The 24,582-nt window shown below is 42.8% G+C and overlaps 1 protein-coding gene across 1 annotated transcript in view; it reads left to right on the forward strand.

Moving 5' to 3' along the window:
• The window catches only part of LOC136850244 (proton-coupled folate transporter-like), a 344,294-nt gene that overhangs the window by 232,112 nt on the left and 87,600 nt on the right, over positions 1-24,582 (forward strand). Inside the window, exon 8 of the mRNA XM_067123914.1 lies at positions 22,807-22,902. Within this exon, the coding sequence (XP_066980015.1) occupies positions 22,807-22,902 (96 nt within the window). The remainder of the gene's footprint in view (positions 1-22,806; positions 22,903-24,582) is intronic.

Here is a 24,582-nt window from a genome sequence, read left to right on the forward strand (position 1 = left end):
TTTCATTGAATTATGCAATAACAACAAAAACATAACAGAAGATGGTTTAACAAACATTATGATAAATTTTATGAAATATAGAAAAAAAGAAACCACAAATTTGAGTAACCATAAAAAAGGTTGCATGTGCATTGAGCACTTAGTATATTATAAAGAAAATGAATGTTGTGAGTAAATTAGTAGAAAAAATCCAAATTGGATAATACAAAAAAAGAGAGTAAAACTCGACCGCCATAACAAAATATTTCCAATAGCTATATTATACAACGGATCGTAAATGGTCTACAAACTAGATTACACCTAGGAGAAGTACAACGGTTATTAAAAGAACATGAACCAATGTTATTATGTTTACAACATGTCAACAATACTGTGTCAACAAGAGGTAAATATACCTTAGCATCAACATCACGAGAGGAAGAGGGAAATTTAGGTACATCCATATACATACATAACAAAGTATTTTACAACAAAGTACCTGTTAACATTACTGACTTGCAAATATCAGGTATTAAAATTCGAAAAAAACGATAATTATGTAATTTATAATTTATACAACCAATCTAATAAAAATTATGACATTGGCAAACTTAAAGAGTTACTTAATAATGCCAAGGAACCTACATTATTAGTAGGTGATTTTAATGCTCACAACCCTATATGGGACTGTAATTGTACAGACTCAAATAGAGCAGGAAGTAAAATAGAAGAATTCATAGATTCATATGACATGTGCTGTATAAATGATAACGAAATCAGCACATATTTTTCAAAAACTCATGGAACGTTTTCCTCAGAGACTTAACTCTATGAATTCCACACTAGTCATATCCCACTGTTTGAGTATATACAAGATCATAATAAAACAAATAGATTTCTTGTTATTAAAAGTGCTGCTGGTAAAGCAATACCAAAATCAAAATTTCATCCAACAAAACGCGAAGTCTCATGGTGGTCTGAAAAACTAGCGGAATTAATAAAAATATAACACAAATTGGAAAAGGATTAGATAATTTGAATAGAAAGTTCAGTAAAATAAATAAAACAATACTGATATTAGAAGAAAATTTATAAAAACTGACTATATTAAAACCTCTATATAACAAAATATCTGCAAAATTTAAAAGAGAAGTAATTCAAGGAAGAATCATTTCATGGAGGAAATATATATCAGATCTCTCTAATAATACTCCCATACGAAAAATATGGGAAAAAACTCGGGAAAATAAATGATAACCATCTTAAACCACCTAGACCTGCCATAATAAAAGATGGGAAAAGAATACTTGATCCAAAAGAAATAAGTAATATAATAGGAGAAAATTTAGCAAAACTAAGTAGTGACAAAAATTTAGATGAGCATTTCCACACAAAGGAAAATAGTATATATAGAATTAATAACAATAAATTTTGAAACAATGGAATTTATATATTATGATAGAAAATTTAATATGGAAGAGTTAGAATTTGCTCTGTTGACCAGAAATAAATCTGCCCCTGGAGGTGAGAGTATTTGTTTTGAAATGATCTGCCATTTAGCACCTTTGGCAAAGTCATATGGCTTCAAAATTTATTTCCTGATGAATGGCGTAAAGCTATAATTATTCCTATCCCCAAACCTAGAAAAGATCTCAGTAATGTAAACAATTACAGACCAATTTCTTTAAGTTGTTTGTGCAAATTACTAGAGAAAATGGTAAATGCTCAACTAACGTGGCACATTTGAGAAAATAAAACTTTGACTCCCACTCAATTTGGGTCACAATGCAACAGATCTGCACTGGATTCTCTGTCTAACTTGGAAGACCACATACAAAGTGGATTTGAACGAAAACAAATTACTATAGCCGTCTTTTTTTACATTTAAAAGGCATATGATACTACATGGAGATATACCATACTAAAAACGTTACATAAAAACTTTCTGACAGTTGCACTTTTCAAGTGGGAATTTATGATATATTTTCAAGTACATTTCCACTTTAAAATTGTGGCATTTCCACTTTAAAATGGTGTTCCACAGGGAAGCGTCCTTAGTGGCACATTGTTTACTTTAGCAATAAATGGTATCAGTAATAATCTACCAATCGAAATTAAAAGTAACTTGTATATGGATGATTTTGCCATATATTATTCAGCATCTCGCATAAAACATGCAGAGTGAATCATTAATAAAACTATAATAAAAATAGATGAATGTACCTCATCTGTAGGCTTTAAATTTTCAGTACAAAAAACTCAAGCAGTAATGTTTTATAAAGTAAGTATACCTTAGTTTTACCAGACCACTGAGCTGATTAACAGCTCTCCTAGGGCTGGCCCGAAGGATTAGACTTATTTTACATGGCTAAGAACCATTTGGTTACTTAGCAACGGGACCTACAGCAGTAATGTTTTATAAAAATAAAAAGAGGAAAAAAGGTGAAGAAATAGATTTAAAAATCAGAAATCATTCCATACCAATTGGCCAAACAGCAAAATTTTTGGAATTAGTATTTGATACTCACTTGAACTGGAAAACCCACAACATATATGAAATCAAAATGTAAAAATGCATTAAACCTAATTAAAAAACTATCAAACACTACTTTGGGAGCCGATAGACATACCCTTACTCTGCTGTATAAAGCAACATTGATTATGGAAGCGAAATGTATGGCCTGGCATCAGACGCAACGCTGAAAACGTTAGACCCAGTTCATAATGAAGGCCTTAGAATGTGTTCAGGAGCTTTTCTATCGTCACCAAAGTCATCTTTACAAGTTGAATGTGGTGAACTGCCTCTCTCTCCATAGAGAGATATTAACAATGAAGAATGCTCTGAGAATTCAGACAAATGATTCTCCAACAAAAAAATTATTTGGATTTAGAGATGTGTTTATAAACATTCATCTACCTCTCCCAATTAGAGCTAGAAGATTGGTTGAGTCGCTAAATATAAATATACAATTACCTTTAACAGTAAAATTACATCCTCCTTGGACAGTGAATAATTTGAGAATTTGTACACACTTAAAATATTTATAAAAAAGTTATTCATATACCCTAGAACACCATAGACAACCTACAGTAGAACATATAATCCGGAAAGGTCCACATTATGCAATATACACAGACGGATCTAAGTCACAGTATGGAGTGGGATATGCTGCAGTATCCCAAGACAAAACATATCAGTTCTCTCTACGTGTTTACAGCTGAGTTATGTGCAATAGCATCAGCCATAAAAATAATTAAAGAAACCTTATTTAATAATTTTGTGATTTATAGCAACTCCAGAAGCGCTGTAGAAGCCATTCAGAGCTATAATAAAAAAAAATAATAATGTACCACAAATTAAGTTTTCACTCCATAAATTGTGTAATAATGGAAAACATATTGAAATATGTTGGATCCCTGCCCATGTAGGGGTTAAAGGAAATGAAGAGGTTGATAAAGCAGCTAAAAAAGCAGTCCACATGACAAGAGCAAATGTAAACATCCCTATTAGTGACTATATATAAGCTATATAAAAACAATCATTGTAAGTAAATGGCAAAATTTATGGAATGAAGAACCTGTAAATAATAAATTAAAACATAAAATCCAGTGTTGGAAAATGGAGTTCGTCATATCAGAGAGAGAGACACACACACAAGTAATCCTGACATGTCTTCAAATAGACCATACTCATTTGACACATGGACACTTAATGAACAGTCCATGTGACCCTCCTCCCAAATGCCCAGATTGCAAAGTGTTGATAACAGTTAAGCATGTACTGTGTGAATGTACAAAATATAACCTGCAGTGATTATCAAATTTTGGAAATAGATAAGTAAAAGAAATTTTGATGGAATCTTCAACATTTTCAGTAATACCCATTTTAATGTTCATGAGGAGCTGTGATTTAATTGATAAAATATAAAAAGTAAATAATAGAAATACAGATACCCTTAGATGTCTGATGAATTTTAAACAACTAAATTTTAAAATTTTACCTAATTTATTTTGAATTTTAATATACCTTTTTAGTGAGTATATATGGAAACATGACTATAAATGTATTTATCTTGTGAGTGTGTTCCAGTATGAGAGTGTATGCCTTTGTGCAGCTTTTGATTTCATTTTCATTCATTCATCACTACCGAATGACCTATTTGGTCCCAGTGCTAGGCTTCTAGGTTAGACCTGTCATTTCATCCAAAGCCTTCGGGCCAGCCATATGAGAACTGATAGAAAGCTCAGTGGTCTGGTTAAACTTTTTCAATAATAATAATAGTAATAATAATAATAATAAATGCACAGTATCACATCATCAGTGTCTCCTTGATGTTATGCAGATTGAGGATTGGACATACAAGACTCACTCATGGGTTCGTGATGTCCCATGAAAATCCTTCATTTTGCAATGACTATAGTGTGCCCTTGACTGTAAGACATTTGCTGGTCGAATATCCCAGCCTTGGGAATTTGAGACATAGGTTCCTGTCCCGGAGGCGTGACAGAGAAGGTCATTTTATTCTAGCTACAATTCTCAGTGAAGATTGTAATATAAAGCAGTTATATATCTTTACATGGGAGGCAGGCCTCCTCAACAAAATTTAGATCATATGTAAGTATTGATGATACAGTATATTCGAACAAATATAATAATATACATATATATTTTTAGTTATTTTTATGTGAATTCTTTTTAAACATATTTATTTTGAGTTGTCTATTTAAATATTTTACGGCGTCACTAACCTAGATTTTGTGATGACAGTTTTAATAGACATAATCAATCAATCAATCCTCCCTTTGGCAGCCTCCTTTGGTTTGGGGGGAGGAATCTCCCTCAGTAAGAATGGAGACTGTCCCTACTAACCCGACTTTGATTCCAGGTGTGGAGGAGGAGGAACTCTGGGAGACCTGGCAGTACCTTGGCCTCCAAGGAGTTCCCTCAGTGTGGGGCATTTTGTGTCACCTGCAGGCTTCTCGCACCCCTGCTGCTCCTCCAGTGACTCATACCACGGCGACGGGAACTATTTCTACTGTCACCATGACGACCAATGATCTCATCCCCATGAGTGTGACTACTCACCCTATGTTGACGACCCCTGCAGTAGTTAATAGACGTCCCCTCATGCTCCTGCTGTTTCCACTATGGTGTCTGCTCTGGAGCCTTCATCCAACCTCCATGCTCTCTTGAAAAAGCTGAAGAAGAAGTTGAAGAAGTCCAAGGAGAAATAGGAAGGGGTCATCGTCTTCTTCATCATCATCTTCGTCTGCTGCCGCCACCTCCCCTCCCTCTTCCAAAGCCCACAAGTGGAGGGAGAAGGAGGTAACTTCTCCCGCCCAGAAGTCTTGCACTGGGTCTTCCAGAGGAGTGTCTTTCTCCCCGAGAGAGAGACAGGGATCTCTCACTGGCTCTCCCTGGTCTTTGGACTCAGGAGCTGCAGGTGCATGGACCTTCAAGGAGATCGGGCACCCAGCAATTCTGCTTGGGGTTCTGCTTCCAAGCGTAGTGCTGTGTCTGCCTCTACTCGTGTCTTCTCGGACACTCGAGCAGAGGGAACTTCCACGGAACCTTCATGTACAGTACTGCAGAAGCTTCGAGTGTGTGGACCTCCAAGGAGGTGAGCGTGACTCAAGGTGCTCAGGTTTCTGGGAAATCTCGAGTCACCTCAACCAGTAACTTGGAGTTAGCTCCACGTTCTGGTTCTGGCACATGAGAGAAAGCATGCAGGTTCTTTCCCTTCCCCTGCCACTACTTCACCAAGTACACAGCCAGAGTCCCGTGAAGGTGCTGATGACTCGAGGGTCCACTCACTTGGAGCTGCTATGTGGAGGTCCCCCTTACAGTCGTCTTCTCTACAAGAGGTTTTGGCCTTGAAGACAACTGGAGTATGTAGTGAGGACAGTGCAAGCTCACGCCCAAGATCACGTGACCATTCTCCCTAGGTCGGCTCCCTCTCTCATTCGCGTGAACGGGCTTGTTCACCTGCTGAGAGCCTTGCTGTATATTCACGTGAGCCTCTGCCCTCTCCTCGGGATAGCCCCCCCCACGTTCGAGTGAGAGGAGGGGCTCTCCTGGACCCATGAAGCCATCGCCACTGTGGGTTGGTGATCTCTCTCAGCCTTCCTCTCCTGCCAGGACCGTCAGTTCCGAAAGGACAGGTAAGGGTACTCGCTCCCTCTCTCCTGTCCCCTCAACTTCCTGGAGGTATTCTGGGAATCACAAGTCGGACAGAAGAGTTCTTGAATGGGACGTTGGTCACATCCCACCACAGACCTACCACAAAGGCTTACGAAGAGGACAAGGTCCTCGGACCTACCCGTTCAGATTGGAAGGACTCGAGGGTCCTGTGCCCCAAGACGCAGATTCTCTCGAGATACAGAGGACCTTTTCAGGGATAGTCACAATGATTCATTGACATAATGACCTCGGGAAAGGGACCTTAGCTGTGTCTGTAGACTGTCCTTTGTGCCTCGAAGTCTACTGGGGATCTAAAAAGGAACCCAGAGCTTCCGTAGGCTTGCCTTGGTCCTCACTCGCCGAGGGAGTTTTGGATCAAGTGAACTCTCTTGTCTCCTGGGAGGAGAGTTCCCTTCAATCTGATTGTTCAGCCAAGCTACTTCCCCCACCTCTGCCTCACCAGAAGTACCACACTCCCTCAACGGAGCCATTGCCAACGAAACAGGTTGACCCGGACTTGGTTCGCTTATCTTCAGGTCTCCTTGCAGCATCTTGGGGCAGAGGATGTAGTTTTTATGCAGCTGGAAGCAGCAAGAATGGAAGCCACTGCCATGGCAGCCTTCCAATCAGTCTCCTGGCTGGACCTGTGGTCTCTCACAGTGTCCAAGGTTGCAGCCTCTGGGGGTTCCATTCACCCCTTAGAGAACTCAACCTTCGGGAGGCTTTGCCACTCTGGTGGTTTTGCAGCCTCTGGGGGTTCCATTCACCCCTTAGAGAACTCAACCTTCAGGAGGCTTTGCCACTCTGGTGGTTTTGCAGCCTCTGGGGGTTCCATTCACCCCTTAGAGAACTCAACCTTCGGGAGGCTTTGCCACTCTGGTGGTTGGGCTATCTCCTACCTGGCCCATCAGATGGCAAACCTGTGGGGCAACTTGGTGCTGAAGAGGAGGGACACTGTCCTCACTCGGATCACCAAGCACGTCGGCCCAGACTCAGCTTTGGCTCTTCGGAATGGACCTCGAGAGGAGGTAGATGCTGCAGTGGACACACGTTGTGTCAAGGACAACGACCGACTTGTCCACCAGGTAGTGATAAAGGCCCCCAGGTCTTCACCTGTCACTACGGCCCGACCTTTGGGTCCGGCTAGCTGTTACTCAGGCTCTAAGAAGTCCCAGGCTTTGAAGGGTGCTCAAGGAACCACCTAGCCTTCTTCTGCTCCTGCCAAGAAGGGTGCACAGCCGTGCCCCTTTGCACCCCCTGTCCAGTCCAGTAAAGGGAAGGGAAGCCAGAGAAAGAAGGGAGGAAAATGCTAGGTTCAGCATTCTCCTCCACAAGCTGCCGTTGGTGGTGGGGTTGCCTTTTAAGCCATTGGGCAACATGGAGCCGAGACCTGGGTAGTGGATGTCCTTCGGGAGGGCTATCTACTTCCTTTCAAGTCTCGGCCACCCCTCACCAACACTCTGGTCCATCTCCAATCTTCCTCCTTGATGTGGGACCACCTTGACATGGTGAGGGGGCTCTTGAACCCCAGGAATCTGTTCCCTGGTTTGAGTCCAAGATTCCCATATATCATTATATATTTCTTTGGATTAATTTTTGTGGAATTTTCCATTTTTGCTAAAATTTATTGGACCTGATAAATAGGAAAAGATATCATAGCTGGGATTGGGTTTATATTTGAAGCTAAATAGAGGGAACTGTGGTAGGACCATCAACTACCTGATAATGTTTGGACCTGAGAGTTATCAGATTGATAGCTCAAGGGCAGAAATATTCTTTAGGGCTGGACCACAGATTCCAGGGGGGTCTGATTCTGGGGATGGACTCTCGGCATTCTAACTGGTTTGCCCATAATATGATTAGGGTGGGGGTGATTGTATTCTTTTAATACTCTCAATCCTAGTAAATGGGTTTGGCTTACACTTGGGCCACTCTAATCATGTTGTGCCATCCCCAGTGGGGTAGGGTATGGACGTGGACATTTGAGAGTTGGTTCTCACTTGTGCTATTGGTGGAACAATAAAATCCATGAAAGGCCGATGATATCTTCTTTAAAGTTTTCAGGTTTAAATTTTTTTTTGTTTCCTCGAATCTTTATAACAAGTAAAAATAAAAATTCGAGTACCCCTGGGTCCTTTGATGGTACCATCTCAGCACAGTTGATGACCGCTGCTCAGTACAGAGCAAATCTTCTGGCATGGAAATGGAAAATTCTGGGGATAATCCAAATAATCAAAATCAGGGTGGTATTAAAACTTTAATATCGTATAAAATACCCAAAAAGAGTAAATATTGACATGACCCAACCTTGACTCTAACCATGGAAACAGAACAACAAATATCAGCCTTAAAGTTGGAAAACCACTTATTAAAAAGACATCCAACAACAGAAATGTCATTCAAACAAGTAAAAGGAAGGACATTGCTTATAGAAGCCACAACAAAAAACCAATCTGAAGAATATTTGTCTATAAAAAGTATTGATAATGTAAATGTAATCATAAAAAACATGACACTGTGAAAAGCATTCAGGGTACTATTGTACTTCCTGAAAATAATAACGAACCGGTCAAGAAGAATATGCTGTTGGACTGTCTTAAGATGAGATCCCAAAGTCCAAGATTGTGAGATAAATATAATACCAAGTAAACTGAATAATATTAAGAATTGCAAAAATAAAATTTGAAGGTCAAGACTTACCTCAAAAAATAGAAATTTTGTGCCAAAATATAGAACTGAGACCTTCGTTCCAAAACCACTACAATGTCAAAGTTGTAGTAAACATGGGCACATGAAGGAAAACTGTCGAAATGAACATTTATATACTTTTTGTGGTTCTGATGAACATGCCACACAATGGAAATGTAGTAGGCCAAAGTGTGTAAACTTTGGGCAAGATCATCATTCAAGGTCCAGAGAATGCGTGTTCTATATATACAATACAGAATTGAAAATCTTACAAGAAAGGACTGGGATGTCTATAAAGGAAGCTAAATTGGAAATGAAAGTGAGAGGAATTCAAGATCTGTGTAAAAAACATACATATTCTTCAGTAGCAAGAACCAGTAATGAAACAGAAACGCTTACAGATAGAAGTAACAGAGGAAATAAAAAAAAAAAAACAAGAAGAAAATGCCTTACAAACAAAAACTAAATTGGTAATAAATAAAGAAACAGATACAAATGATATGAATAATATTTTATCAAATTCATTTGAAGTAATAATGCAAGTAGCCTAAGAAGATGCTACTACAGAAGTAGCAGAGAAAAGTTGTGATGGACCAGAAATTAAAGATAAAAAGAGACCGGTGGAGAGAACACCACCCAAAATGAAGAAACCCACTATTAATAGAGAAATTTTGGTCAAACCAAAGAAAGACAAAGGATATGAGGAAAGAACAAAAACAAAAACAAGCTAAGCATGTACCTTCAACTCCTAAAGTAATAGTAGTACCTATGCAAGCAGATATCCAAAATATCGAAGTTGAAGATTATGTCAAGGGAGAAGAGATTACTCCATCTCCAATAATTGGGATAAGAACAAATGAAACAAGAAATTTACATGATAACACATGTGAATGTATCAATTGTTTCGTTGCATTGTGCAATAATAACAAAAACATAACAAAAGATGGTTTAACAAACATAAAAAATTTTATGAAATATAGAGAAAAAGAAGCAATTAAGCACCCATGAACAAGGTTGCTTGTGCATTGCACACTTAATATATTATGAAGAAAAAAATGAATTTCGTGAGTAAATTATTAGAAAAATCCAAATTGATAATACAAAAAAAAGAAAGTAAAACTCGACTGCTATAACATAATATTTTCAATAGCTATATTATACAGTGGAACGTAAATGGTCTGCAGACCAGATTACACTTAGGAGAAATACAACGATTATTAAAAGAATATGAACCAATGATATGTTAACAACATGTCAACAAAATTGTGTCAGCAATGGGTAAATATACCTTAATATCTACATCTTGAGAGAAAGAGGGAAATTTAGATATGTACAGTACATAACAAGTTAGTTCATGACAAAGTACCTGTAAACATTACTGACTTGCAAATGTCAGGTATTAAAATCCGAATAAAGAACGATAACTATGTAATTTATAATTTGTACAACCAACCTAATAAAATTTATGACACTGATAAACTTAAAGAATTACTTAACAATGCCAAGGAACCTACTTTAATAGTAGGTGATTTTAATGCTCACAACCTGATATGGGACTGTAATTGTTCAAAGTCAAATAGAGCAGAAAGTAAAATAGAAGAATTCATAGATTCAAACGACATGTGCTGTATAAATGATAACGAAATCAGCACATATTTTTCAAAAACACATGGAACGTTTTCCTCAGTAGACTTAACTTATGAACAACAAGCATAGTAGACAGATTAGACTGGAATACAGTTGATGATTTGCATACCAGTGATCATTTCCTAATATTAATTTCGGTATTACAAAATAATCCCGCCAAGCATGTCCCTCAATATAACATTTATAAAGCAGATTGGGAGCAATATGAGTTCCACAATAGGAATATCCCACCATTTTAGTATATACAAGATCATAATGATACAAATAGATTTCTTGTTGATTTCAATAAAAATGCTGCTGATAATATCAAAATAAAAATTTCATCCAACAAAACACAAAGTCCCATGGTGGTCTGAAAAACTAACAGAACTAATAAAAATAAAACACCAATTGGAAGAAGATTGGATAATTTGAATAGAAAGTTCAGTAAAATGAATAAAACAATACCGATATTGGAAGGAAATTTGTGAAAACTGACTATGTTGTATTTATTATTAGAAATTGATACATTAAAACCTCTATATAACAAAATATCTGCAAAATTTAAAAGAGAACTAATTGAAGGAGGAATCATTTCATGGAGGAAATATGTATCAGATCTCTCTAATAATATTCCCATACAAAAAATATGGGAAAAATTCAGGAAAATAAATGGTAATCATTTTAAATCACCTAGACATGCATATTAAAAGATGGGAAAAGAATACTTGATTCGAAAGAAATAAGCAATGTAATGGGAGAAAACTTTACAAATGTAAGTAGTGATAATAAAATTTAGATAATAATAATTTTGATGAACACTTCCACACAAAGAAAAATAATATAGAATTAATAACAATAAATTTTGAAACAATAGAAGATATGTATAATAACAAAAAATTTGATGTGGAAGAGTTGGAATATGCTCTCTTGAACAGCAATGCCACTAGAGGGGACAATATTTGTTTTAAAATGATCTGCCACTTAACACCTTTGGCAAAGTCATACTTATTACAATTTTATATCACTTAAGGCTTCGAAATTTATTCCTGATGAATGGCGTAAAGCTATAATTATTCCTATCCCCTAACCTGGAAAGGAACCCAGTAATGTAAACAATTACAGACCAATTTCTTTAACAAGTTGTTTATGCAAATTACTTGAGAAAATGGTAAATGCTTGACTAACGTTGCACATTCGAGAAAATAAAATTTTGACTCCAACTCAGTTTGGGTCACAATGTAAGAGATCTACACTGGATTCTCTATCCAAGTTAGAAGACCATATGCAAAGAGGAATTGAACGAACACAAATTTCTAGAGCCATCCTTTTTGACACTGAAAAGGCATATGATATTTCATGGAGTTATGCAATATTAAAAACGTTACATAAAAACAGCATCCGTGGACATTTACCCAGGTTCATCCAAAACTTTCTGACAAATTGCACTTTTCAAGTGAGAATTGATGATGTATTGTCAAGTACATTTCAAGTACATGTTGGATCCCTGCCAATGTAGGGATTAAGGGTAATGAAGAGGATGATAAAGCAGCTAAAGAAACAGCCCATATGATAAGATCAAATGTAGTATCCCTCCTAATGATTATGTAACACACAAAACTAGGCATTATAAACAAATGACAAATTAAATGGAATGAAGAACCTGAAAATAATAATTTGAAGCAAATAAAACCTGGAAGTTTAAAAAATGGAGCTCATCATACCAAAGAGAGACATGTGCAAGTAATTCTAACAAGTCTCCGAATATGCCATACTCGTCTGACACGTGGACACTTAATGAGCAGCCTACATGAATTAGCTCCCAAATACTCAGAATGCAAAGTGATAATAAAAGTAAAACGTGTTATGCAAATGCAAAAAATATAACCAACATTGGTTGTCAACTTTAAGAAATAGATCAATTGGCGAAATTTTATCAGAGTCTGCAGCATTTTTAATTGCTCCAGTTTTAATATTCATGAGGAAATGTAAATTAATTGATAAAGTATAAAAAGTGATTTATGAAAATACAAAAGTCCATGGGGCAACAAAAAAAATTCCGAATTTTAAAAATGTTAAGTTATTTTGATTTTTATCATTATTCACTTCTATTTTATTTTATTTTAGTTTTTTATTATGCAGATGGAAACTTGAGAGTATGTATTTAATGTATGCGTGTGTTCTAGCGTGGAAGAATATGCCTTTTTGCATATTTATTTTTAAAATTTCATTCATTTATCATTTTACTCCATTTCATTTTAATCCTTTGGGTCAGCCCTATGAGAGCTGTTAATCAGCTCAGTGGTCTGGTTAAACTATTTTAATAATAATAATAATAATAATATAATTTGGCAGCAGACTCTCTTTTAAACAGGTTCTATTGAATATTATTGCTGCTTCAGCTGCATTTATTTTGTAGAAGACTTTTTCTATTTTTTATTGCGGACTTCTCTTCAGTGGAGGTGCGTGCTAACAGCTGCCTATATTTGTCATTTCATGGGGGAAAAGTCAAAATCTGGATTCTGCTTTATATATTCTATACAGTTAGTTCTATACAATTGTTGTAGCGACAGCGTTTCGACAGACTCTTCAGTCATTCTAATAGGACTGGCAATAAGGTCCTTCTGAATTTATACGGGCTTCAGCGGGGGTCATGGATGGCGAATTCTGATTGGTTGCAGTCAGCGAACTTCAAGCCAAATTTCTGCGGTGAAGCTCGACTGACAGATCTTAACCTGGGAATGTAATTCCAGCGTTCCCATTGGCCTGCCGTTGCGTGATGTCATGCCGGCGACATCATCGGTAGTTTTGCTGCTATTGGGCTGCGGATGAATGATGTCATTATCTCTCTTTCTGTCGCAGTCGGGGCGCCCGAGACAATCCCCAACTACGACAGAAAGAGTAGATAATGACATCATTCATCCGCAGCCCAATAGCAGCAAACTACCGATGATGTCAGCCGCATGACATCACGCAACGGGCAGGCCAATGGGAAGCTGGAATGAATGACATTCCCAGGTTGCGAAGATCTGTCAGGATCGAGCTTCGCCGCAGAAATTTGGCTTGAAGTTTGCTGACTGCAACCAATCAGAATTCGCCATCCATGACCCCGCTGAAGGTATAAATTCAGAAGGACCTATGTAATCTGCCAGTCCTCTCATTAGCTCCTGCTGGAGAATGACAGAAGAGTCTGTCGAAACTCGTCATGGCAACAATTGTATAGAACTAACTGTACAGAATATATAAAGCAGAATCCAGGTTTTGACTTTTCCCCATGAAATGACAAATATAGGCGAGCTGTTAGCACGCACTCCACTGAAGAGAAGTCCGCAATAAGGAAAATATAAAAAGTCTTCACAAACTCAATATCCAATATTCAATAATAATAATAATAATAATAATAACATAATCTCCAGTCTTACGTACGTGGCTTGCCAAAGGATCTCCCTCTCAGGGAGATTACAGCAGTGCTGAGAAAACGTGCTGTAGAAGTCGTGACGGATCGGTCCCCAGGCTTTTACAGCCGACTCTTTCTCGTGGAGAAAGAATCAGGGGGATGGAGGCCAGTCATTGATCTATTGTAAAGTCACCTGCGTCACCTACAGAGCCGTCAGCTGAGTCTCCAGCGAATGTGTCATTCGCTAAGTCTACGCTGAGCAAGTTTTCTATGGTGACTTCCCAGTTTCTTCGCCATACAACTAGTCACGCCTAATGTGCCAGGTCACGCGATTTCAATCAGTTAAACTATATATGTATTTGATCACCTATTATCAATTGTGTATCTTGTATTTCTTTATTCACAGGCATCAAGATTATATCCACATTGGAATTCTATCTGTCTTTATATTGTAAACTGTACTTGCTCGCTGTATATTATTGTTAATTATTATTGACCTCAGGTCACACACAATCTCATTGTCTTTGCGGCTCGATGCCAGTCTGCCACTATATAAACTGCCTGGATCTGTAATAAAGTAGCAGTCACTTTTACCTGCTCGTTTCTTTTGCACCTCTTACAGTGGTGACCCCCAGGAGTAGTCCTGGAGCCATTAGCGGACCCAAACGGCGACTCAGTCTTGGCTCCAGGAACTTGCTCACGCCCTTAGCGGACTAAAGACGGCGCTGTAATCAGCATTTGGGCATGCTGACTCTCATCGGCAAAATCACCAGCGTCATTAACGGACGCACACGGTGCACTTCCAAGTGCGTTTTGACACGAGTACCCCACTCCAGTAAGAGGGCAAAGAGCGAGCATGGACGCGGACATCCCCTCCCTCGTTCAATTAACCGCGAACCTCACGGACTCGGAGGCCTACCTTTCTCCCATCTCACCCATGCCCTCCCCCGCGCCGAGGCTGTCACACTTCTCCACACCCATGCCCGCGCCCCGAACAATCCCTGGCCCGGCAACACAGTCACGGGCCGCCCTGTCCGTAAAGTTGCCGCCGTTCACCCAAAGGAACCCAACAACGTGGCTGTACAGGGTCGAGAGCCACTTCAGGGTAGAGGACCTAACCGATGCAATACTGCAGGCCGACACAGTGCTTAACGCCCTTCCGGAGGAGGTATATAGAAAGCTCATCTCGCAGGTGTCCGGTACACACCTCCTCACATACCGCATCGTGAAGAAGGCCCTCCTCGAGACGTGCTCCCTACCAATCGCCGAGCAAGCCGCCCGCGCCATCGACCTCACCGTCAACCCACGGCATGATCTCAACGCGGTAGATGCATGGAGCATGATCGAGGACCTCCTCTCACTCCCAGACTTCGACGGCAGCAAAAAAAACAGCAAGAAATAAGCCTGTCGCGGGAGATCTACCTTCGCCAGCTCCTCCCGGACGTCCGCACCCAGATTCCTCACCCCTACACCATGCCCCTTGACGTCTTCATCCAAACGGCGCAGCACCTAACAGACTGCGTGAAGGCTACGCAGCGGCTAACAGCGCCCACACAATCGGTCAGCTCCGTCGAGCAGGAAGAAGACGCGGAGCAGAGTGTCAACGTCGTCGCCAGGAGGCGACCACTGCCCTACAACAAGTGGGTTCCCCGGGCCTGTGCCACTACCACAAGCGGTTTGGCAAAGACGCCCGAACTGCCTACCGCCCTGCTCTTTTGCCCGCTCAAAAACGGGGTGGCGGCGCCAACAGGACAGACCGCCATGGCAACTGAAAAACCCAGGGCCCAGAATCAGTAGGCTTCTATGTCAGCGACATCGTCTCAGGCAGGATGATGCTGGTCGACACAGGGGCCTTTAGATCGATCTTCCCAGCATCCAAAGAGGACCGGAAGCATGAACCGGATCAGACCGCCTCCCTGACGGCCGCCAACGGATCCCCCCGCTCCTGGGTGCTGACTTCCTCGCACACTTCGGGCTGGCAGTCGACGTCGGGCGTAAACGCCTCCTCGACACCGACTCCTGCCGGTCCCTCCTGTTAGCAGCGGGACCCAAGGCACCCACCATCTGCTCCGTCACCCCCCACCAGTATGCACAGCTGCCAACGGAGTTTCCTGAAGTATTCAAGCCTGAGCTCCGCCAAGTCCCCGGGGCCCCAGCCAAACATGGCATCTACCATCACATAACGACTAAGGGCCCCCCACACATGCTAAGTTCGGAGGCTTCCCCAGGAGGGCCAAACGCATTCGCAGAGATGGAGCGAATGGGAATCTGCAAAAAGGCCTCCAGTCCGTGGGCCTCCCCCTCCAAACCGGACGGCTCCTGGAGACCCTGCGGCGACTACAGGTGTCTCAACATTGCAACGGAGCCCGACCACTACCCCTTGCCGAACATGCAGGACCTCACGGCCTCCTTTCACGGAGCCAAAATATTCACTAAATTAGACCTTCTAAAATCATATTTTCAGGTACCTGTCGCACCAGAGGATATACCAAAGACTGCCATCATCACACCGTTCGGGTCCTACGTGTTCGCCTTCTCCACCTTCAGATTGAGGAATGCCGGGGCGACCTTCCAGCGGCTCATGGACAGCATCCTCGGGGACCTGAAGTTCTGCGTCTGCTACGTTGATGACATCCTCATATTTTCCAGGTCTCACAGTGAACACCAAAACACATCCGGGCAGTCCTGCAGCACCTCCAGGAGAACGGCCCCCCTGACGGAAGTGCTCAAAGGCCAACCGAAGTCCCTGTCGGGGTTACCCAGCCTAAGGCCGCCCTCGCCGAGGCAACCACCTTGGCACACCACGACCCCAGACACCCCCTCCAGCTGACAATGGACGCCAGCAACGTCACCTGTGGTGCTGTCCTGGAGCAGGTCATCAACGGCGCCCCCCAGCCCATCGCCTTCTTCAGCAAGAAGTTCAACCCCGCAGAGACCCGCTACAGCACCTTCGACAGGGAACTCTGCGCGATGTACCGTGCAGTCCGGCACTTCAAGTTCCTCCTGGAAGGGACACCCTTCACAGTCTTCACGGACCACCAGCCATTGGTTCACGCCTTCACCAAGCAAGGGGACGCATGGTCTTCCAAGCAGCAGCAACACCTCTCAGACATCGCTGAATTCACCTGCTCCATCAGGTACCTCCCCGGCAAGAAAAATCCTGTAGCAGACGCCCTCTCGAGAATCGAGCTGAATGCAGTGCAGCTCGGGGTAAACTACGAAGACCTCGCCAGGGAACAGGTCACAGATCCAGAAACCCCAGCCTACCGCACCACTGTCACATCCCTTAAGTGGAGAGACGTGCCCCTCGCCCCGGGGCCCAAGCCCCCTCTGCGACATCAGTACTGGTCAGCCCCGCCCTTGGTCCCAGCCTCCCTCCGCCGCCAGGTCGACATCATTCACGGCCTCTCACATCCCTCCGGCAGAACAACGGCCAAGCTGCTGTCAAAGAAGTTCGTCTGGCACGGAGTGCAGAAAGATGCCAGCGAAACGTGCCTGCAGGAAATTAGTGCCTAGATAAAGTGCCAAACCAGCAAGGTGGGACGTAACATCAGGGCCAGTCTGGAATAGGCGAGTGGTTCCGTTAAAAAAAAAAAAAGTGCCAAGCCACAGTGGGCGTCACACGCCACATATATCGATGTCGTCGGCCCCCTTCCCCAATCGGGCGGGTCCAGATGTCTCCTGACATCTGGTAGATCGATCTACGAGGTGGCCCAAAGCCACACCGATGCAAGAAGCCACCGCCAGCGCATGTGCCAAGGCCCTGCTTTCCAGCTGGGTCAGCCGCTTCGGCGTCCCAGACCACATCACAACCGACAGGGGCCCCGCCTTCCTGTCCGAATTATGGTCCACCCTGGCTCAGCTGCTGGGGACCACGCATCACACCACCACGGCATACAACCCGGCGGCCAACGGCCTGGTCGAGCAGTTCCACAGGTCCCTGAAGGCGTCCCTCATGGCCCAATGCACCGCCGAGAATTGGAAATATCAGCTTCCTTGGGTCCTCCTTGGCTTAAGAACCGGCCCCAGAGCCGACGGCACCCCTTCCACAGCTGAAAAGACCTACGGCGAGTCCCTCGTAGTCCCGGGCAAACTTGTGACGGAAGATCGCCACAGTCCGTCACTGCAGAGGATCCATGATGTGGTCGGCAAGTTCGCCCCCTGCAAGCGCACGTACACCAACAGGTTGACCACTTTCACACCGCCAGGGCTACCATCCACCACCCACATCTTCGTCAGGGATGACGCCGTCCGCCCGCCACTGGCCAGGCCCTACAGGGGCCCCCTCTGCATGCTGGAGCGGAACAACAAGGTGTTCCTGCTAGCTCTTCCCGGGAGGAATGACTGGGTTTTAATAGACCAGTTAAAGCCCGCCCTCCTGGAGGAGGACACAGACGCCACCGCAGCGCACCCCCTGCCCAGCCGCCCCAGGAAAAGACCGCCCGCACCTGCAGCCACACAGCCGCACGCACAGGGCGCTCCCCCATTATCCTCACGCAGCCGTGGCACCCTCCAACGCCCCAGCAGATATGCAGACTGATCAGACGTGTCCCACGTCTTGTGGGGGGAGTATTTGTAAAGTCACCTTCGTCACCTACAGAGCCGTCAGCAGAGTCTCCAGCGAACGAGTCATTCGCTAAGTCTCCGCTGAGCAAGTTTTCTATGGTGACTTCCCAGTTTCTTCGCCATACAATTAGTCACACCTAACGTGCCAGGTCACGCGATTTCAATCAGTTAAACTATATATGTATTTGATCACCTATTATCAGTTGTGTATCTTGTATTTCTTTATTCGCAGGCATCAAGATTATATCCACATTGGAATTCTATCTGTCTTTATATTGTAAACTGTACTTGCTCGCTGTATATTATTGTTAATTATTATTGACCTCAGGTCACACACAATCTCATTGTCTTCCGTGGCTCGGCGCCAGTCTGCCGCTATATAAACTGCCTGGATCTGTAATAAAGTAGCAGTCACTTTTACCTGCTCATTTCTTTTGCACCTCTTACACTATCTCCCTTGAACCAATTCATTCACCAGACTCAGTTAAAGATGGAAACAGCCCGTTCAGTGCATGCTTCCATCAGGGAGAATTACTTCATGCTTTTGGTGGCCCTGAAGGATGCGTATTTTCATCAGTCCTCTCGCAAGTACCTTCGCTTTGTCCTTAGGGATATCAAATTCCAGTTCTGGGCACTTAGTTTTGGGCTCTCGACTGCTCCCCAGGTGTTCATGCAAGTGTTCACCCTTATGTCAGCTTGGGCCTATTCACACGGGATATGTCTGTTGAGGTATCCCGACGATTGGTTAGTCTTGGTAAAGTCTCATCTGCAGTTGCTCCAAGACAGGGATTGCCTTCTCAAGTTATGCTAGGACTGGGGGGCGTGGTAAATCTCAAGAAGTCCAGTCTCATACCCAAGCAAAGGATAAACTACCTGGGCATGCTGATAGATACAGCAGCAGCAAGAGTCTTCCCCTCGGACTCTCATATCAGCAGGTTCAGGAAGGCAGCACAAATGTTCCTATCCTGGCAAGAACAACCAACTCAGCAGTGGCAGGTCGTTCCCGGTCACCTGTCGTCCTTGGAGAAGCTGGTCCCTCATGGGCAGTTTCACCTTTCTCTCCAGTGGAGAATGAAGGAGTTCTGGTCCCCGGCATAGGATCTTCCATCTTTTCCCATCCCTCTCTTGTGGAGGGTGAGACAGGACTTAGCTTGGTGGCTGGATGACAGGAACCTCATAATAGGAGTGTCTCTGCCCACTTCCCCTCCCGAGATGTTTCTGTTCTCAGACGCTTTGACCGAGGGATGGGGCACACACTTAGAGGAGTTGCTGATTTCAGGTATGTGGAACCAAGACGACAAGTGCCTTCATATCAGTATCCTGGAGCTTAAGGCGGCCTTCCTGGCCCTCTTAGTGTTTCAGGATCGAGTGATGGGACACAGTGGTGTTGATGAGTAACAACACCAAAGTAGTTGCATACATCAGCAAGCAAGGAGGCCTAGTGTCTCTTTCGCTGCACCAGTTGACGATGCAGGTGCACAAGTGGCTGGTAGCACACTCGGTAGAGCTATCAGCCAGGTACATTCCAGGCAAGAGGAATGTGGTGGCAGACAAGCTCAGTCGGCGGGGTCAAGTGATAGGAATAGAATGGTCACTTCACATGGATGTCGTGGAAAGGCTATTCAATCTTTGGGGGTGCCCATCAATTGCTCCGTTTGCCACCCGGCACAACAGAAAGCTCCAGGTGTTTTGTTCAATCATCCCTGACCCACGGGCTGCAACAGAAGACGCCTTCCAACACCCAATGGACAACCTGGATACCTACACCTTGCCACTGTTCTGTTTGCTTCACATGGTAATCAAGAGGGTGATGATCACCAGGAAGCTCAGAATGACCTTGGTGGCTCCCAAATGGCCACATGGCGCATGTTATCCAGACCTGCTAGTTCTACTCATCGAGGCACCCAGAGAGAGTCCCCTCTGGCACAACCTGCTGTGTCAACCACACATAGAACAGTTCCACCAGTCTGTGGAGTCGCTTGCACTTCACGGCTGGAGACTATCTGGCATCTCTTGCGAGCGAGAGACTTTTCTCACCGCACAGCAACAGAGATGCCTGGATACCTGCAACAGTCCTCTGCTGCAGTCTAATAGAGGAAATGGGCCATCTTCTGTGGCTGTTGTTGTGGACTGGGTCTCACTCCAGTTGGAGCTACTATTCACCAGGTAGCGAATTTCCTCGTCTTCCTTCGCTGACAGAAGCTCTTCTATGTCTGAGCTGTTAAAGGCTATAGGGCCGCCCTGGGCCTAAGGCGTAAGGGGCATGGATATCTATTCCTCGCTGGAGATATCATTACTGTCAAAGAGCTTGGAAAGGTCTTGCCTTCCCAGAAAACTCAGGCCCTCTATGTGGGATGTGACTCTCATACTCTGGAGCCTGACTTGTGCACTGTACAAGCCCTTATGAGAGTCGTCAGACAGGGATCTGACCCTCAAGACTGTTTTCCTGCTTTCCCTGGCATCCGCGAAGAGAGTAAGTGAACTGCACAGACTTTCCTTTGATGAGGAACACTTGAGGGGATGGGGATCAGTTATGCTTGCTTTCGTCCCCGATTTCGTAGCGAAGACTCAGAATCCATTGGTCCCTGATGCCAGATTTGAGTCCTTAACGATCCCCTCCCTAGAGGACTTTGTTGGTAATGGTCCAGATGAGATGCTACTGTGTATTGTTTGAGTGCTGTGATGCTATCTGAAGAGGACTCGCCATCTCTAGCCTGAGTATTGACAACTCTTCATTAGCACTGGCTTGACCAAGAAAGAGGTGTCCAGGAACACTGTCTCTTTCTAGCTTTTTGAAACAATTAAACGGACGTACTCTGCATCAGGCAAGGAGGACTCCAGTGCATTCTGGGCAAGAGCTTACAAGGTCAGGGGCGTTGGTCTGTCCCTTGTGTTCAGGAAGAATCTGTCAATTAGTCAGATTCTGAAGGTGGGAGTGTGGTCGCACCAGACCACTTTCACCTCCTACCTTCGGGATATTGCCCACAAGTCCCTGGACACGTTTTCCTTGGGTCCTGTGGTGGCTGCTCAACAAGTTGTGTCACTTACCTGGCTCCTCTAAGAGGACAGTTAGCATCTTGTCTAAGGTGTATGGTTGTGCAAGAGAGAGTGTGGGTGTGAGTGACTGGTCCTCCTCCCCTCCCTCTTTCCTTCAACTTTACACTCCCCTATGGACAGGTAGGTTATCAAGCCGTCACGAAGCTGGAATGGGCGTCAATGCAGGCGAGTTTTCTATAACTGAGTATCCATTCTATAATCTAATAGATATATAGAAGCAAACCATCCCCTCTCTCTAGCAAGGGAAGAGAAGGACAGACAATGTGAACCCATTACTTATATATGGCCTTATCACTGTCTCTGACACAAAGATTCAACTTAGCCTTCTTCTCAAATGATGCTGCTTTTATACCCAGCTATTTGAGAAAGTTCCCAGAAGTCTGACAATTGAACATGCAGTTCCTATACCTCGTTCATTATGTCAGAGGCATGGTCCTCTTCCTTTATCTCTCGACCAGGAAGAGGACCTAGGTGTGGCAAACTAACAGTCAGTTCAGAAATTTACTCAGCTTCCTCCCACCAAGAAGTAAGTTTTCCTGTATAAAGACTGAAAGGTTTGTATATTGTGTAGGAACAAATTACAGATTTTTAAAGTAATTTGTCTTTTTCTAACCAAACAGACCTGAGATCTTTTTAGTTAAATGCCCACCTTATGCCACCCTTCAAGCTGACACCAAGCTTATACCTGGCCTGAAAGTAAAGTGACTCTCTACGGACCGGGCAGGTGAGACTCCCCCACCCAGTCACACATTGGTTAACTACCTTACCAGTTTGTTTGAAATTTAAATGGCCAGTTCCAGCTGCGCTGAAGGTAATTCCTATATAAAGACCCCAGGTTTGTATAGTTAGGAAAAATACAAATTACTTGAAAAATTTGTCATTTTGCAACACTAAACACCGAAAATTAACATTGAAATGAGAAGCACTGATTTAATATTTCATTATTAACATATCATAGTTAGGCTAGATGGCTGGATCGTAATATTTCTTTAAGCACAGACTCCCTAACTATTTTAGGATTCATTTACATTTTTTTTATAAAAGACCTCTTACGTGGATGCTAATTTGTCCATGTTTCTTGCGTAACTTGGCATATTAAAATTTATGTAAATTCTGAACTAAAATTAGCAATATTAACTTAAGCCCTGTTTGAAATTGTACTGCTTGTCTGTGAAGGTCAGTATCTTTTAGTTAACAATTAGTACCTTGCTTATTTTCATTCCATAGTTTTGTCTTTCCTTAAGTATCATGAAAATAGTGTCGATGTGTACAGATACACTAGAAACTGATTACAGTCATCTTCCTATTGCAGAACCTCCATACTACTTGTTCTCAAGACTTATGTTTGACTGGGATGCCACACAATATTCCTACTGGGCGTCATACAAAGATTTTGCTGGAGGTGCAGGTAGGATGTTTCTTTGGACTTACTATTGTTGTTCAGAAGCTCTCCTCTATTAATAGTACATCAGAACATTTAATTCTAGTCAAATAGCGACAGTCCTTAATAAAGAATGCTTCATTATCATTTTGCATAGAATTATTCTTTTACTTTGGACATCATCATGAGATTTTCATTAATATCCTTTAATTAGTGTTTCAGTGACAAGAGATGGGATAGAAAAAGGAGTTGAATACACACACATAGATACATACGTACAATACCTGAGGTTCTCTTGTGTTTGGTCACAGAGTTTATCTTGAGCGTGATAATATCCTAGTTTTGGTATCGTGCCATGGTGAATGGATTAATGTCTAGACCTTCTGTTTCCAGATTTGCATGTTCAGTTGTTGTACTGTGGGACATTAATGAATACTTATTGTAGGATAGATATGTATCATGTCACTGATATTAATAATACTACCCAGTTGAATGTTTTTATATCTATGATTAGCCATGCATCACCTAGCTCTGTCTGCGCCAAGATAATACCGTGAGCGCCAGTTGTCCTGGACCCACCTTATGATTAAGACACTTTGTAATAAACCATCGACACGGGAATAGTGCCCCTTGCTTACCCTGCCCATAGAGTATCCTATATGGTGCAGTGCCAAAGTATTACCTACGCAGAATGTCGGGGTTTCATAGAAGATTGCTGAAATCCACCCCTAGATTATTAAGACCAAGTGACACCAGAAGAGGCACCAGTGATGCAGCAACAGTGGATCTAAATACATTAGTTCAGGCATTAGGTATGGCCATACGAACTGGTGGGAATAATTCAGCACAAGGCAGGGGGAACAGCAAGCATATTCCCCCAAGAATTGCCTGTATGTGATGCCAGTGGAGGATTTCAGACACTGGAAGCAATCTAAAGAAGATTGGATAAAAATCAGCAAGCTTCCCCACGAAGCGGCAATAATGAATATCAGGCTACTCTGCAAAGACAAATTGTAAAGTGCAATAGACGCCCAGTTCTCTCCAGCCACTTGGAATGCTCTAGGGGTAGAAGGACACCTGAGGAAAATAACCATGAAGACAGCAAACAGAGCAGTTGTGTGGGATAAGTTCTTCACAGGAAGACACAGAGAAGAGTAAATGGCAAAGGAATACATACACAGGTGCCAACGGGAAGCCCTTGAGTGTGTGTTTCTGTGCCCCAAGTGCAGAGAGGATTTATTTGAATATGTGCTGGCATGTAAAATTGTGAGCATCATATGGAATCAAAGGTTAAAGCAGGATATTTTAGAAAACTCTGAGAAATACATATAAGGATGGTATAGAGTGACATACTGGCTGGGTGTGGACTGGTTTATTGGTGGTTCCTTACTAAATGAATGTACAGAATCTTCGAAGTTGTTATTGGCCGGTGCGAGCCGCAAAGTAGTATCTACACACAGACAGGCAAAACAGAGGTAATGTTCGGACATCTGTGTTTGTCAGCATACAAACAGATGGCAATTGTGAGAGACAATAAACGTACAGTGATAAACATATATCAATGGAAAGGCCAGGAAATTCCACATATGGCCAATTGCATGAGATTCGAGACAGATTAATGAATACAATGCAGCAGCATAATATATGTGAAATGGCAAGACGTTTGGCGTCTTCACAAACAGAAACATACATACAGTTTGATACAGA

Source organism: Macrobrachium rosenbergii, chromosome 21, assembly GCF_040412425.1.
Source record: "Macrobrachium rosenbergii isolate ZJJX-2024 chromosome 21, ASM4041242v1, whole genome shotgun sequence".
Lineage (NCBI taxonomy): Eukaryota > Metazoa > Arthropoda > Malacostraca > Decapoda > Palaemonidae > Macrobrachium > Macrobrachium rosenbergii.